Below are 17,162 nucleotides of genomic sequence, written 5' to 3'. Positions count from 1 at the left end.
GCATCCCAGCATCTGGTTCTCCTTACCAATAGCATAAGGAACCTGATTCCAGCTGAAATGGAAGTCAGATGCTGATGGCTGGACCAGAAATGAACCCCCATTGAAGGGGCACACTTTGCGGTAGTAGCAGACATCTGTAACAAGAGGTCCTTGTTAGCTCAAATAAGAAAATGACACAGACCTTGATGCCAAATATGGGACTGGCAGGAAAACAGAATGGAGCTAAGGCAGGCAGCCATTTCGCTGGCCCTGGCACTGTGCCCTTCATACTGACTTCCTATTCTCTACACAGGGGAGCTGGATTAAATGTATCAAAAGAGCATGAGAATCATTTGTTAGCCTCATGCTGAACCATTAGAATCAGGCAAACAAGGCATTGAGAGATATCATCTTTAGCTAGTCTGGACCCAACCTATTTAGGGCTTTAAAGATCATAACCAGCACTTTGAATTCAACCTGGAAACAGACTGGTAGCTCTTAGGAGTTGGCCTTACATGACGCAAATCTTTCGTATATCCTTCCCTTCTCTTCCACAGCAACCTTCTGCAATAAACCAGGATGTTCAACTGCTTAAGCCATTTTGATTATGGTCCTTCCCACCCCAACCAGTTTTATGATGAGATTCAGACAACTGTTCTACGTCAGTACAGCATGGAACCAAAAGACAGCCTTCAACAAATGCCAGGCCGCTTCCCTAAGACAGCGAGAGCCAGCAATACTTACAGTTATAACACAAGAGGAGACCGGCTTCTCCATCTTCGTACACATCAATAGCTGCAACAAAATTAACCTGCAATGATAACGGGCAAGGGTAGTGGGAGGGCTGGAAGATCAGCTTACTACAATCTCTTCAAGAACAATTCAGTGGTGTTGCATCAGGCAGAAAGGAGACACTTCCCCTCTGGCCTGCCTCATTCCCTGTTGACCCAATCAATATGATCAATTTTTAATGCCTTCAGTTAGTCCTTCAATTTTTGCAATTGTTTTATGTATGTGGGATAGCATCCTCCTGATGAAATATGCAAGTTGAAGTCCAACTTATGATTCCATATTCTTTTTTGGTCATTACGGAAGCTGGTATTCTCCTCCTCCCTCCACAACAACAAAAGCCCTGGAGGATTCAGTTTTGCTTCAATAGCCCCTCCATCCAGCCATTTAGTGGCTGGTGGAAAGTGTGGGGGGGGGGGGGGGCAGAACAGGAAAAGCATGCCAAGTGGATCTCAGCAGATGATGTTATTGTTCTGTGTCTGTTTTTGCACACAAAGCCTAATGATTCTCTAAGCAAAGATTAAACCCGTAGTGTAAATCACACCACCAATATGTGAATTGGTGCTGCATTGAAGATAACCTTCACCACACAAGATAGGCCAGGGGTGGTTTGAGTTTCTGAAGGGATGTCAGCTTTAACCTACCCTGCTTGATTCAACTTGATGTAACCGGTAGGTTTCCCCCGTGCTCTCATTGACCAAGTCAAACTGGTGTCGGTAGGCGACGCAGATCAGGTTGTCATTCTCTCCTGTGGGTCCGTCCACCAACGTCATGACGGCTGGAACATCAGACAAGCAGATCTCCTGCATCCCAGAGAACACAGAGTCAGAGTCAGCAAAAAGCATGGCAGTATGCATGCAGGGTGTGTGTGTGTGTGTGTGTGTGTGTGTGTGTGTGAACAGTATAATTCTGCAATTAAAATTTACCTCAAACTTACCCGGATGTACTGGAATTCCTCCACAGGGGACTCCGATTGAGGTGACATCATGGGGGCACTGTTCAGACCTTCCCACTGCCAGAACTTCCTGGTGATGAGGAGCAACTTGTTTCGGATTGCCGCAACAATCCGCAGTTCACTGCTGTGGTGGGTATTGATGGCATACAAATGGCAGCCTGGGTGAGAGACATTAACAAACTTTAATCACTGCCCTGAAAGGAACTCTCAGGAAAGGAACACTGGCTCAGAGGGATGAGAGAGGATGGCTGTGACGAGGGCACACACTGTCACGCTCCTTTGTTGGATCACAAGATGGATGTCGCAGGGGCAACATGTTAGGCAAGTAGTGTGCCATCTGGATTTAGAATGACAGGGAGGGGTAAGTTAAACTGTGGTTACTTAGAAATGGGACCCAGGTGTCCAGGTAAGGTTCAAAGCACATTCTGACTCTGTAAAGGACCATCACCCCAAATGGCACATCCAACAGTTCCATGGCACCTTTTGTTTTCTCCAGTTTGTTTTCTCGACAATCGCATTTGGTCTTGATTTGCTTGGCTTCGATGCCTTTCTGCACAGCACTCAGCCTGAAGACAAGGAGGCGGGAATCCTTCCCTGTCGGACAGGAAGCAAAAAGACATTAAAGGAAGGAAGATTCTTAAAATGTCTGAGCAAACTGACAAAACACTCCAGAAAATGTTATGCATGCCGGCTGTAAAGAGTAATTGCTAGTAAGAGTGGATAATACTAGACCACATTAACCAATCCATTTACCTGGTATAAGTTCCTACTGAATTTAGCCTTTTACTGAGAACCATGAGGACTAGAATCTTGCCTTATTAGGAGAAGTCCAGCATCTCAATGACAGAACATAAAGAAGGACTTAGGTGGGATCTCCAGGTTCACTCAATGAAGATTGAGATGCACCTTAAAACAGGGTGGAGGGATAGAAAATAGGGGAAGCAAAGCCCCTTTTTGCACAAGGGAAGGTAGGAAACTGCTGGGTTTTCCTCCCTTGAAAGACGAGGCCACTGATTATTTTTGAAGCATCATTTTCCCAAGCATCAGGCAGAGCAGGCAATCATGGTTTGCTCTGTTATCTCCTGCAAGGCAGCAGATATTGGCAAGCCAAGGCACTCCATCTAGCTGTCTTTCTTTAATGATCTGCTTCAGTGACTCTAGGGAAGGCTCCGGATAGGCATCCAGAGATTTTGGACGCAAGATACTCAGGGATTTTTTTGTTTTCATTTTCGCAGGATACTCTGCAAATTGTTTTCAGCCTCTACCTCCACCAAGGGAGAATGCTCATCATGGAAGGCAGATGCAATTTGTATTGATCTGGAAGAAAACATCCAAAATCCACAGGCAGGCAAGGCCTTTATTATGGAAAGCATAAGGTTGTGAGCAAGCTCTCAAGAGCTACAAATCTTGGGGTGATTATAGCTTCATTACCTTTGTCTGCTCTTGCAATCAGAAGGTCTAAAGTCTCTAGTATGTGCATCTGCTTGATTTGTAAAGTTTTATCAAACACTGGGGTGGAAGGCTGCCCATCTGGAAGAGAAAGATCAACAGGCCTCAGCACATTATCAGAGGGATGGAAAGAATATTTGCCATTATTACTTAGTTTAAAAATGGGGTTTCTGACACTCAGGAAACCGATTTGGGAGCAAGGATTTAATGCAGTTTTTGCTGAGTATTTGTACACCCCGAAGTGCTTTGGGAAATTATTCTGCGCAGAAATATACAAGGGGTTTTGCATGTGAAAGGGGGGGGGGGGGGTTGCACAAAAAGTTTCAAGGCAGCTACAGTGTGGTTTTTTTGTGCAAGATTGTTGTCTTTTAAGCAACAAGCAGCCATCTTGCATGGCAAAAACCGTATGCAAAAATCATCAGTCTTGCATACACACAAAATAATGCATGGCTTTGTTGTACAAGATTGTAGTTTTTTGCATAGAGAACAGCAGTCTTGTACAAAAAAAAACAACACATGGCTGCCTGGAAACAGTGAGGGGGGTTGCTGCCAGCCCTACCCCCACAATTCACAAGCAAAACCCCATGCATATTCTGGGCAGAATTATTTCCTCTTAACATTTTGAGATGTGTGCACAATGGATAGACCTGTGCATCAATATTTGTTTTTTTCCACAGTAGGGAGAAAATTGTGGAAATTATTTGTCTCACTTGCAGGAACAAAATAGCTGAATATTAACCTCCTCGTTGAGGATATCAATTCAGCATGAATGTACCTGTTTGTAAGCATAGGTTCATCTACTAACCGTCTAAGAGTAGGACACCGACATCTGTGGAAACAAGGAGTGACTGGCCCCAGGAATCTGCACAGACGACATCATGGGGGAAATTGCTGCAGAAACACTGGGACTCCCAGGGCTGTGGAAAGAGATAACCATAACCATAACCATGTTAAGTTCTTGAAGTGCATTGAGTTAACTGCAGATAACTTGGAATTCAAGGTGCTGCTCTGTATTTCTGTGGGGTGTGGGCTGAAATCCCCCTACCTATGACCCTGAGGAGAATAAAACCAATTTAAATTCTGTAACCTGTATAAAAACACAAATATCTGTATATCTGCTGACTTTAAATATCAATTTGTGTCATGCATTCTGGGTTTGCTGGTTACTGGGAGAGTAAAGAGGCTAAACAGGACATTCCCAACAGAGTTCACCTATCCCTTTGTTATATGAGATAGCAGCAGGCACAGATCCTCATAAGGGCAAGAAACCTGATTTTAAAGAAAGTTGGTGAGTACACAAGACAGGGTATTTTTTGTAGAAGCATCATGACTGCAGTGGTTCCTCCCAAAGGCATTCACACAGATTCCATCTTTAGTTCAGTTCCTGACAGACAGTCAAACCTGTGTTATTTTGTCAGACTTTTAAACTCTTGTTGGCCTCTTTTTTAAACAAAGTTTTGTTTCTGTTCTGTTTTTATATTGTGATCCTGATAAACATTGCTTTGAGGAGGGCCCAGGGAGCCAGAAAAAATGGTTTATAATGGGTAATCCATCAGCCAGTCCACCCACAACAAGCAGAACCTGTTTGGGTTTTCTGAGCAAACTCTCCTGCTTCCAGTCTGGTCACAAAGATTCATTTAACAACAACTCACTCACCTCTTTTTTACAAAAGCTGGTGGTTGCCAGAATAGCAGGGGCATCGCCTCTCACAATCGTTTTGAGTTTGAGCGCCTGGGGTACAGGTACACAACAGGACAAATAAAATGAATTTTATTACAAGCTGCCTCTACCTGCCCTCTAGGCAGAAGATCAGGGGATAAATATTATAACTAACTGACTGGTGAAAATAAGTAACAAGCACTTCTGAATTGCTCAACAGCCATTTTCTCTTTGATTCCCCCCACATACCGCCACTTCCCTCGTTTTCCACAAATGAGACTTCTGTGCCCCTCTGAGCTGGCTAATTCCTTTTGTTCCAAATTGATTTTCCTTATAACGGGTCCCTTGCTAATAGCCTTCACGCGTGATATAGGCTTGAAACGCTCCCCGTAGTCCTTCATGGTACCCCCTGGCCTCATTTACACTGTACGCCTGATGTAATGTGCTCTCGCTTTCTCCATCACTTGGCATGCTAATTTCTATTTTCAAGCATGTTCGGGAAGAATCTGTTTGGTGCTGGAAGGAGTTGGAGTCGGCTTAAGTATCCTAAAGGCACCAGATCTTGGCTTTGTGCCACCATCTTTCTCTCCTTCTACCCACCTCTTTTCATGCTACCTCCCTTTTTGATAATTATCCCACTTTTCTCCCAACATGGGACCCAAGGTGGCTCACGGCACAGAATGAGCCAAAATACAGCTAAAAATCAATCATATAATACCAGTCTAATTAAAATACTGTATATTAATCTAAAATATTTAAAGAGCACCCATTTCAAACCACCTAAAAGCATTTAAGACATAACAATGAGGATAAAGGTACAGCAGGGTAAAGGTCCACCCTCATTAAAAGACTATTTTGCAATCCCCAGTTATTAGCCAGAGGTCTGACAAAATAAAGTGTTACACACATTCTCTTGTTCTGCATCTGACTCTTTGCCTTTTTCTGCCATTGCTTTTCACCTCTTCTGTCCCCTCTCTCTTCACATTTATTCTCTTTTTACAATCCATTTCTCCAAGCAGGAGATGAGATTCCTCTTGCTAGAGGTTTGAACTGAACATGTCCAGAGGGTTTTTGAAATTAAGCAGAGGGTTAAAGGTGGTCCACTGCTGAACTACAATGATCCCTGATGTCCAGCATGCGCTTTGAAGAGGGCAACCTTAGGGTTATGATCTTACCTTGAATTTCATCCATTTCACTCTCTCTCACACAAGCTGACACATACACACACATACGTGCATATCCTACCTGGCCAAGACGGACAAATTCAGCTTGGCGAGCCTCTTCTTTCTTCCGGGCTGATTTGGGGGATTCGGGTAAGACGTCACTGAAGGATCTCCTGTTGAGCATGTTCTAAGGAAAACAAGACAGAACAAAAGCCAACCAGATGTTTAATAACAGGCCTGAGGTGAATGCCTCACTCTGCCTAATAGCAGAGCTGGCCCTGGTAATCAGACCCAACCAAACAGTGTTCAAGAGACCAGAGCTTACCTTGTGCATGTCAGGCATGAGGTCCTGGTATAAGGAGCGAATCAACATGTCCAAAGTGCGCTGCCGCTTCTGAGCGAACGTTGGGGTTTCCAAAGTGGCCTTCTCTCCATTTATTACTGCAGAACAAACAAGCAGACAAAGGAAAGTGGCTTAGGGCACCAGGCTCAGAAGCTTAGCTTCTGTAGAGCCACCATGATGGGGCCCAACACAGCATTTTATAAGATTATAGCCCAATAGGAAGGGTCAGCATGAAGTGGTGGTCCACAAACAAGAGTTGGGATGTCTCTGTTCAAATCTGGGCTCTGCTGGGTAGCCTCTCATCTGTACGAAGCAAATGATAATACTTGCCCTAACTTACAGGGCAGTCAGAAGGATTGCTGAGAAGATGGGCTTCGTGCTACGCAACGAAGGGCAATTCTGCCATGGTTTTTCAGCTCTACCAGACTATTTTCCTTTGGAAAATGCCAGGCCCTCATAAATGTGCTTGGGAACCTCATGTGATATAGCAAATTAGGTTTTTATGGGTTTGAGAACAGCACCCCCCAGCTTACATTTCACCAGCAGAAAGTCCCTGAATTCTTGGTGGTCCGTAAACACTGGCGGGGATGGAAGCGGAGGTCCAAAGAGAGGTACGCTCTCTTCTGAAAAAATTTTCAGCCTAGTAGAAAAGTGGAAATCTGATTAATTGGCAGAAAGAGTTTGTTTTATTCTCAGTGCTACATCCCCCACATAAATTAACCATGTTAAAGGTTCTCAGGTTCCAGTTATTTATGGCAGGATTTCAGATGTCTGCTGTGATGTAATAATATAGCAACATTAACAACACAGCATTATTGTATCTCATAAGTGAAATGAAGCAAACATAATTCATAGCCATGTAAGTCTGGATCAGTATGCAAAAGGATCTTACATAGAGCCTCCATTATCCAAAATATTCCCAAATGCAAAATTGTGCCCATGTTTGGCTGAGATAGTGACACCTTTGCTTTCTGATGGTTCAATGTACACCCATTTTGTTTCATGCACAAAATGATTAAAAATATTGTGCATAAAATTACCTTTAGGCTATGTGTAAAAGGTTTGTATATGAAACAAATGAATTTCATGGTTGGGCTTGGGTCTCATCTGCAAATGTCCCAAAATCCCAAAAAATCCAAAATCCTTTGGGTCCCAAGCATTTAGGATAAGAGAGACTCAACCTGTATTGAGGTTTATTTTGCCTCCTCCTCCTCTGTCTCTTCTTTCTCCCTTTTGATAAACTGTTTTTGTACTTTTGACAGTCTTGTTTTGACCCCTCTGCCCCTTGAGTGAGATTTTGGGTGAGTTCATATCAAGCTCAAGTCGTAACATGCCATGGTTAAGGAGTGGAATGAATGGTTTCTGTACAGTTGAAACCCACCTGTAACTATCGTTTTGCTTATTATATCTCACTAAGGCAAAAATATCTACAACATAAGTTAAGGAAATCAAACCATTTAATTCTGCATCCAATGGCAATCATCAATCCCTTGAAATTCCTATCCACCTCCACCTCCCAAACATTGGTGAAATGTAATAAGAAAGAAGAGGAAAATAAAGGTGAATACAGCATGGAAGAACACATTTATTTTACAAGAAGTGCAGGCTGATTGTTGCAGATGGAAATACAGAAATATTTTTGTATTGTTGTTGTTGTTTCATGCCTTCACATTGTTTCTGACTGATTCAATTTATCCAAAACTAAGAAATGACAAGATGGCGCTCTAGATCCCAGAGTATCATCCCACCACTCTTTGTTTATTCAGTTTGTCATTATATTAATTCCTCAAGCAAAAGCCAGGTTAGCTAATGCAGAATAAACTTGAACCTTGATATTAATTGCTCTTAAAAGTAACTTCCTAAGTTCTGGTCCCTATAGGGACCACAAGTGATGTCTACCTGAAAATCCTTTCAAACTACGCAATTACAGCACTATGATTCCACTTTAACTACATGGCTGCATCCTATTGAGCCCTGAAGTTTGTAGTTTGGTGAGGTCCAAGAGCTTCCTGGCTGAAAACTCTAAATTCTCCCTCAACTGCAAATCCTACAGTGCCACAGAACTGAACCATGACAGTTGAAGTGGAACCACAGCACAGTAACTGCATAGTGAAAATGGACTCCAGGTCTCGCAAAATAGCACCTAGAAAGCACTTGAGCAAAACAGAGCATCACCAATTTAAAAAACAAAGAAGGAAGTGGGTGGAGATGGTGGAAAAAGATACGTGTAAAGTGAGAGCGGATCATGGATGGCTTAAAGGCTGGCGAAGATTCTTCCCCTTCCTGGAACACGATGGTGACGATATCATTCCCAATGTGCCGTTTCCTTTCTACCTGAAAAAAGGGCAAAAAACCAAAGCTATATGAACCCTGTGTAGCCATTCCCCAGACTGCTTCCTTCAAGCCGGCACAGTCTTGAAGTGATGGATTGCAACTCCCATCACCCCAGCCATTATGGTCTAGGATGATGAGAGGTGCAGTTCAACACAACAGGAAGGCATCATTTAATCCACCTGCGTTTTCATCAGTTAGAATAATAAGTGAATTGGAGACCTTAAGTGAAGCAGACCCACCAAACAGCTCTTAGCATTAAGAAGATTCATCAGATGTTTAACAAATCTGTTTCCCTGGAATTTCTATCTCTTTGTTCCAGTCCTGCCATCAGCAGCCACCAAGAATAGCCAGCTTCATCTTGTGAGGCACAGGCCTTCTGATGTCTGAAAACACCTGCCACATTTCCATTGAATGGTTTCATCTCCAGGCTAAATCGCTCTTTTCAACCATTTCTCAAAGGGCTTTGCTTCAAGGCCCACCACCATCCTGATCACCTTCTTTTGCACGTCCTCCCGTGTATCAACATCCGATGCCCAGTAATGGCTGCAGTACTTCCGATGCTTCTCAGCACATTAATGTTTCCCAGATGTGTCCCCTGGAAGAGCTGTAAGGTTCCTCTGTCTCTGTTTCCTTTCTCTGACAGCAGCATGCAATCTCCTAAGAAAAATCAATACGGAAAAAACACGTACTTGCTGTTTGTTCTCCTTGGAATATGGAAGCATGGTCGAAACATGGAACATTATCTCATGCCCTTGGTAGACGGTGTACATGGAACAGATGCCGGTGGTGTCATCTGCAGAAGAAAATGGTGGAAAGGAAAAATGCTTACTACATTCATTCATTTACTCACTGTCAATTAGTGCTATCCGGAGAGGGGGCAGGATCTGACAACCAATTCAACAGATTTTGCAAAGTGACTGTCTCCCCACATTTTGAAGGAAGTGAACTAAAATGGTTTTCCTACCAAAACTGGCCCCCCAAAGCTGCCTATGACCAATGGTTAAAGTCAACCAAGTGTTCCAATAAACATCAGAGTGACTGGAAAACAGCAGCCAAGAGAACAAGAAAATTAATAAAGGGGGGGGGGGGAGATCCATTTGGTAGTAAGTGCCTCCAAGATTTTACGCAAATAAAAAAACTAACTGATCCCTAAAGGGCAGTGGATTAAAATTTCTGCAGAGAGTCTTTCTTTCTTCTGGGGACCACCGCAAAAAAAGGACCACCTCCAGTTGTCATCCACCTTGCCTGTTGCAAGGAGGATACACCCAGGCAAAGCTTCAAACAGTCAGTGAAAGGGCAGGTCCCTGGGGCTGCTGGCAATCCTTACGATAACCCAAATTCATCCATTCAAAAAGGAAAACAGAAGAAAACAATGCTTTGAACTGTGCCCAGGGGTATAGCGGGAGCTGGTAACGCTGACAAAATCTGCAAATAAACTATTGTTTTGCAAAACGTTTTGGCACCATGGTGAAGCTAGAACAGAGATAGCATTGTAGTTGCACAGGCCAAGACAAGAGAACATAAAGGCAAAGAATATTTTCAGACAGAAAGAGATCAGACAATATAATGCTGTTCAGGAACAATTCTGATCACCTCCAACAAAAGCTTACTTTTGGTGTCCAGTCCTCCTCTGTAGCCTGTCCAGCCCTTCAGCGTAATGGTGTCCCCTAAGAGATTCAACAACCTCTGAAAGCTTTCGCTCCCGGTTTCTGCATGGGGGGGGGGGGGGAGGGACAGAGCAATAATGTGGTGATGGATGGAGTGAGAAAGAAAGACAAGACAACTTTGGACCACTGGCTTCATCAAGAGAACTCAACGTTCACCCTCTTAAAGGGCAGAGAAATATCAAATCATGGAAACAGAAGCTCCCAAGGCTTTTTGGTGGACTGTATGCCACTTCAGAAGGTAAGGTGGGTGAGGAGTCATGAGATGGCATGCTACTTATATATGCAAAAATCTCTTGAAGTGGGAAGATATTTCCACCTGTGATGGTTCTTTCTCCCTTTGAAAGGGAATTCAAATAAGGAAAACCTTTATGCTCCATTACAATATGGTGTACCCCCAACTGCACTGTATCAAGGACCCTACCGGCATGCTTCAGTTAAACAAAAGCCGCCATGGAGAAGCTGTGGCCCTTCAGACATACTGAATGTATACCCCCCTCAGCCACAAACAACATATCCAATGGTGAGGCATCATTGTAGCAGAAGTCCAAAACATCTAGAGAGGCCACAGTTCCCTACCCTTGATTAAATATTTGTCCAACCAGGTCCTATTTTTCAGGTTGGGGCTACAAGTTGCCTCTGAGAAGACAGAGCACTTGCGCGACATAAACAGATATGAGAAATGAGATTTCGATGATCAGAGAAGTGCGGGAAGAAAAGTGAAGTTTCCACTGATATTTTGCTTTTACGTGGGCTGTTGAGAACACAAATATGTCAAGTTGGCTTTGCAAATATAACCAAGGCATTAAGAGCCTTGCCAGAGCTTTTAGTCATACAAACACAAAATGTTCTGTGCGCCCAACATTGAAATATTTCTAGTCATCTTTAGTGACGGGAGAAGAGAAAAAACAAAAAACCCTGAGACGGATGGATCCACAAAACGGATCCATGCCAACAGCTGTTTGGGGAATTAAAAAGAAATAGGCAGGAAATAGCAGAGTTCCCAAGAAACTGGCCAGCTTTTGTTAAAAAAAGAAATTGGCTGCATGGGAGAACGTGCTGAAATTAAAACCAAGTTTATGTAAAAGGGAGAGTGTTTATATGATGGAACCCTGACTGCCTTTTTGTGGTGGGAAAATCCAGTTGGCGGAGGTAGATTTATTGTTGTTATAAATGTGGCGCCAGCCATGTTTATCTGACACTTTTCAAAGTAATTTAGAGACGTAGCCATGTTAGACTGGAATATTGTTGTCATGTGCCTTCAAGTCAATCATGCCTTATGGCAAGCTTATCCTAGGCTATTCCTGGCAAGGAGTTTGCCATTGCCTCTCTTGCCACAATCACCCAGCGGACCTCCATGGTTCACCAAGGATTCAAACTTTTGTCAGAGACCTGGTACAACGCAAACCACTACAGCACCACACTGGCCCTCCTACACTTGGTATCTCAAATTTTCATAGAGAAAATGGGAGAAAGGATGGATTGCATTTAGAAAATTCAAAGGTCTGATCACTGAAATTTTTCCATCATCACCCCCGAGCCCCCATCAGCCAGGAACAGCCAGGAGCTGCAGATTTTGAGATGTCCTCTCCTTCCAAGGACAAAAATATTTTATGTCCATGGCTTCATATAGAACCCGCAGCACATATAGAGGGCAGGATGTTTTAAACTGGCTGGTGGTGATGGGAGTTGTAGTCTGAAACATTTGGAGTATGTGGTTTGGGAATGCTGAATGAGGTCTCAACATAACCAGGACCAATGTTACCAACAAACATCAGATGTATTTTCCAAGCATTCTCCTGTTCAGACAAGTCTACCCGGCTCATGTTACCCAACAACAAGAGAGAAAAGAAGCTCAGACCCCAGACTCACCGTTGCTGAACATCTCATCATCTGTTAGCTGTCCGTCTTTGGCATAAAGAATTCCAAACTTAAAATTGACAGAGCCCTGGGAGAAAAGGGAAGATGAGATTGAAATAAAGCATCTCACCTAAGAGAGATGCTTTATGTCCATGGAATATTGATAAAGATCACTGGGTTGGCTCCTGATGTCGTTCAAATTTGGCAGTATTGTCATAACCATACTTTCTACTTTGGTCATTAATGGATCGTGTCTGCGAAAGCCTAGACTCAGGTATCAGGGGTAAGACTATAGTACTTCCAACCATACTGAGCTGCATTTTGAGACAGGCACACGCAATAAGAAAGGATAGGGACACGTTCAGCATGACTCATATGTATTTCTTAAACATCCTTCCTTTGCTTCTGTGAGCTCAAAGCAGCACGTACGACTCTCCTCTCTGCTGCAGCCTCACAACAACCATTCTGTTGATGTATTTGGATCGGACAACATAAGGGTCTTTCACACTATGCAATTTTAGCATTATGATTCTACCTTTACCTGCTTTGATTCTACCTTTATGATTCTACCTTTACCTGGCAACATCCTGTGGAATATTGGGATATGCAGTTTAAGGAGAAGCACATAGAATTCTCCATCAGAGACCTCTAGTGCCTCACTAAACTACCTATCCCAAGATTGCACAGTGTGAAAGGGCTCTAACAAAGTATATGTGACCATCCTAGTGACTTGAGCCGGGATCTCCAAGACTGAAATCCTCACTGCTTTGGGCCTTCCCACTTTGAAATTGATGTCAGTGCTGTTGTTCTAAACTCAACATTCAAAAATAACCTGAATTCCTACCTCTGTCATGGGAAACTCTTTCCTTTTGGTCACTCTGTTATGCCTATCAAGACCCATCACTCTTCTTGTTAAAGGAGACTGCAGGTGTTCAATTAAAGCAACCAGAGCTTGGACTTTGCATTCTGTTTCAGAGACAGGGATGGTTCCCACAAGTCTGTTCCAGAATCAGCACAAACAGATTTGATTTATGTCCTGCCCTCACCTGACGGGCTCAGACTGTGCTAATGGCAGTCTTAAATGAAACAGATGGATGCATGAAGCATCAAGAGCCCGCAATCAAATTGAAGAGATTTATAAGGACTCAGAGAATAAGGAGGAAAATGGTATGACCTTAATTCAAAAGATTCTTCGCATCCTGCCCCAATTCTCTGCCTATCTGCCAGCTTGTTCTTTGGAATATGAAGAGGTGAATTTAGACTTGATGGATAAAAGGGACCCAAATTTTTTTTAGCAGGAACAAGATGGATGGTGTGTGCCTATTTTCAAGACTATCTTGGGCCAGAATTATCTCCTTCATGTATCACAGAATTTCTACAGCAGATCTGCAAAGTGGCATTCTCTGGAACTGGTTCCAAAGCAACCAACTGTGACTGGCATCCTCATTCTGAAAATACAATTTGATCTTATGCTGATTTCAGGAGCACCCCACAGGCAGACTCAAAAGTATTGCAAAAAAGAACAAAACCATAAACCTGAACAAGATAGCCGACAAAATGGAACAAGGCACAATTAGAAACAGAAACTAGTAGTTCTTAGATAGGTTTCCGGGATGTTAAGGCTTACCTCTTGTTCTTCAAGAACCAATAAATCCTGGGGTAAAGTCAGGGTGAAAAAAAAATTCAGCTGTTACATTCACTCAAAACATAGCAATAATTTATTTATTCGATTCATATCCTGACTTTCCCTTGGCATGGACCCAATGCAGCTTACAATAAAGATTAAAAACAATGCCCATCTAAAAAGCTTATAATACTATTACATCAACAACAATAGTTGTAGTAGTGATAGTGGTAATAAGAATAAGAATAATAGCAGGAATCCTTTTAAATTAAAACTAAATTAAAACAGTTTAAAATACACTCCAAACATAGTAAAGATGATAAAGGGACAGCACACAACATTTATAGACCTTTCTGTCCCAATCCTATTTGTTATTTGCCCACATTACTGTACAAGAGCAACAGTTACTGAATAGATTTGTTTGGCAGCGGGTAAACTCTTCCTCACCAACCAAACACAGATTGTTCTCAGCATGTCCGCAGCAATGTTTAAAAAGGGAGATCAGATCTTCAAATAGCCGTGAATGTAGTAACATGGTGCCCAGAATGTGTCTGTTCCAAATTTAGTGCTATACGGGGCTGCATGGATCTCTGGGTTCTAGTCAAAAACAAAGTTGACCCCACATGCCTGTACCTGGTACATTTAGCCTCTTCGTTAATATGGGGAGGGAAATTTAATTAAAAGTGGATGGAGGACAAGGTGTTCCAAGCCATGTGTTGCTTTGGCATTACACCTGGCAGCTACCCTTTAGGATTAGCTGTGGACACACTGGCCATCTGTTCAACCTTGCACAGCATTGTTCTTCTGTCTGTTGGGCTATGGTCTAAATGAGATTTCTTCCAGATCAGGGATGGACAGACTTCAAACTTGCAGGATCTACTAAAAAGCAAAGTAGGACTCCACCAACTGGAGGATGGCACAAAGAACCTAAATTTAGAATTAATGAATTCTGTGCCCAGGGATTTGTTTGAGTAACAGAACTGAACAGAGCCTTCTCATACAAAAATCCATTTCTACTCACCTGAAAGTTTCATTTCAGCGGTATAATTTAGGCCAGTTCAAGTAATGAGCTGTTCTGACTGTCAAGAAGTTTCTCCCAATGTTCAACCAAAATAACTTAAGCTTATGAGGTGTTATCCTATCCTTCAGTGCAGCAGCACACAAGAGTTTGTCTTCTTCTACGTGAAACTGTTCAGGGTCTGGCACAATACTGCCCCATTACTCCTCAGTCTTCTCTTAAAAGACCAAGTTCCTTAAACCTTGTTTTTCATACCACTGAAGCTTTTTTGTTACTGACTTCCTCTGAACCCATTTCTATTTTTCTACAATCCAATCTTTACTTCTTGTTTTGTGTAACTTACCTTTTGAATTTCTGGGTGAAGAATTTCTCTAGGTCCTTTCTCAAATTTGTCAAGATTCATGGCACTGAAATGCAAGCAAAATTGCACTTTCAGTGCTCTTTGTTCATATGCGTCCTAACAAATATTCAGTAGGTTTTGGCATATTTTGGCTCTGGGGTTAAACCAGAGATGAGGTAACTATAAGGGCTTGAGAGGGTCACAGTGGCTCACTGTGGCACTTCGGAGGGTTACTGCCATGTTACCAACCTCTATTTTCTTTATATTATTATAATACACACACACGCTCCTAATGTTTAAAATACCCCACTAGTACACTGACATTAGCCCTCTCTTCCTCTTGATTCACATGGTCATGTACTTTGCCTCCTGTGCCCCACTCCTTAGACCAGAAGAAAAGACAACACAGTTAAAAATAAAATGACCCTTACCTTAAAATAGATTTCACGGACAATGTTTTTGTAGGACTGTAAGGGAGGCATATTTTCTGAGTACCCTGTAAGAGAATTGTGTTAAGAGAGAAGCTGTCATACATCAGATACCTTTGGGGGCTTTATGCAAACAAAAAGACAAAAGCATAAGTTTGTACAGGACATTAACAGTGTGGCTTGAATTGTATTAACTGTAATGTAGACTTTGAACCACATTTCACCCTTTAGAGAGGTATAGGAAAACTATGGTCAGTGTGCTTTAATTCTTTCTTTGCACTTCCTAAGAAACCCTGGCTTCTGTTCCAAATAGCAAGAGTGGATCAAGGCCCCAGACCACCATTTTGTCATCTGAAAGGCAATGCCAAACTTGTCTGGTATAAATTATAGTTTGGAAACCAACTTGAAAACATGATTTCAAATCCTGGTTTAGTGGCCATATACAAACCATGATCTGTCAGATGGTATTGGTTCAGAAGTCAGTAAGCCATGGTTTGGTGTGGCAAGCCATAATAAGGCTTCATTTGAATCGTTTCTGAGTGTGATCCAATTAGACTTCAATTGATAAGAAAAGTACAAGTCAGTGGTGAAAGAACCTCTATACCTATAATGGAAGCACTGCCTGTTTAGGGTTATTTTTTAAGCTTGGATGTTTGCATTCATTACAGTGGAATGTCAGAAAATGGGTGAATAAATTAGGGAAAATAGAAAAGAGCAGAAAGAACTTTTGTCCCTTACTGTTTTTCTCCAGAGGATCGCACGGTACTGAGGGACACGCTGATTGTTTTGGTCAGAGAGCACAACAGACAGAAAGAAAGGGTTCTTCTCTGCATCGGTTCCTACATAGTTCTGGTGAACTGGGAAGCAAAATCACTTCTCATTAGAAGAAACAAAACCATCACACAAAGGAATACATGGAGTGCACAGGGGAATGCCATCACTAGAAGCTATTCTGCCTCCAAAATCAACTGTTATGAGTGATGCCATGTTCAAACCTCATTTCTGTCACCTTCTCTGAACACACAGTGGTTTTGCTATGACAAGGGTAAGACTGGAACAGAAGACTTTCCCAGCTCAGTCTCTTAGGGCTTAAATGTGATGAGATGATGGAGAAATGTGACTTCTATCAGTTCCTCTGGATTGGTCTTCACTGCCACATATCAACAGGCTTCATAGCACAAACAGCTTGTCACTACACATCCCCTACAGACATGTCTCTAGTCATCAGCAGCAGTGCCATGGTACATTTTGAAGTGCATTTGATAATACCAGTCCCTCAAGCCATGACCTGCGGGACACCCCCAAAATGCAGGCAACTCTCTTGATCAACAAACCCAGTTTTCAGCTCCACTGGGGCTTTTTAAAGTCAATGAATCTCAATAGCCTGTTCAAGATCAGGCAGCCTCAAAGCACTCTGCCCAATAAAAGAGATAATGTGCAACAGCAAAAGATGATAACTTTGTCCCTGCTAATCTTGTGGACCTCCAGTGCTTGATCTCGGAGACTCCTGGCTACACAAAACCACTGGTCATTTGAGACAGAAGACTCTGGCCACCA

General features: G+C 42.6%; 1 protein-coding gene across 4 annotated transcripts in view; it reads right to left on the bottom strand.

The window, feature by feature from the left end:
* The window catches only part of LOC149308049 (GTPase-activating Rap/Ran-GAP domain-like protein 3), a 58,718-nt gene that overhangs the window by 8,470 nt on the left and 33,086 nt on the right, over positions 1-17,162 (bottom strand). For all 4 annotated transcript variants that reach the window (XM_089534979.1, XM_089534977.1, XM_089534980.1 and 1 more), the window contains 20 exons: positions 16,344-16,462; positions 15,609-15,673; positions 15,181-15,244; positions 13,823-13,849; positions 12,208-12,283; positions 10,282-10,380; positions 9,361-9,464; positions 8,563-8,671; positions 7,719-7,764; positions 6,871-6,977; positions 6,320-6,435; positions 6,077-6,181; positions 4,829-4,903; positions 3,978-4,089; positions 3,155-3,253; positions 2,204-2,317; positions 1,706-1,881; positions 1,413-1,571; positions 724-790; positions 27-134 (listed from right to left, as the gene is read on the bottom strand). In XM_089534979.1, the coding sequence (XP_089391105.1) occupies positions 27-134; positions 724-790; positions 1,413-1,571; positions 1,706-1,881; positions 2,204-2,317; positions 3,155-3,253; positions 3,978-4,089; positions 4,829-4,903; positions 6,077-6,181; positions 6,320-6,435; positions 6,871-6,977; positions 7,719-7,764; positions 8,563-8,671; positions 9,361-9,464; positions 10,282-10,380; positions 12,208-12,283; positions 13,823-13,849; positions 15,181-15,244; positions 15,609-15,673; positions 16,344-16,462 (1,947 nt within the window). The remainder of the gene's footprint in view (positions 1-26; positions 135-723; positions 791-1,412; positions 1,572-1,705; positions 1,882-2,203; positions 2,318-3,154; positions 3,254-3,977; positions 4,090-4,828; positions 4,904-6,076; positions 6,182-6,319; positions 6,436-6,870; positions 6,978-7,718; positions 7,765-8,562; positions 8,672-9,360; positions 9,465-10,281; positions 10,381-12,207; positions 12,284-13,822; positions 13,850-15,180; positions 15,245-15,608; positions 15,674-16,343; positions 16,463-17,162) is intronic.

This window comes from Sceloporus occidentalis, unplaced genomic scaffold (genome assembly GCF_023333645.1).
Source record: "Sceloporus occidentalis isolate IW3139 unplaced genomic scaffold, rSceOcc1.0.p SCAF_8, whole genome shotgun sequence".
NCBI lineage: Eukaryota > Metazoa > Chordata > Lepidosauria > Squamata > Phrynosomatidae > Sceloporus > Sceloporus occidentalis.
The sequence above is the reverse complement of the archived record's forward strand: the minus strand, read 5'-3'. Positions and strand labels throughout refer to the sequence as shown.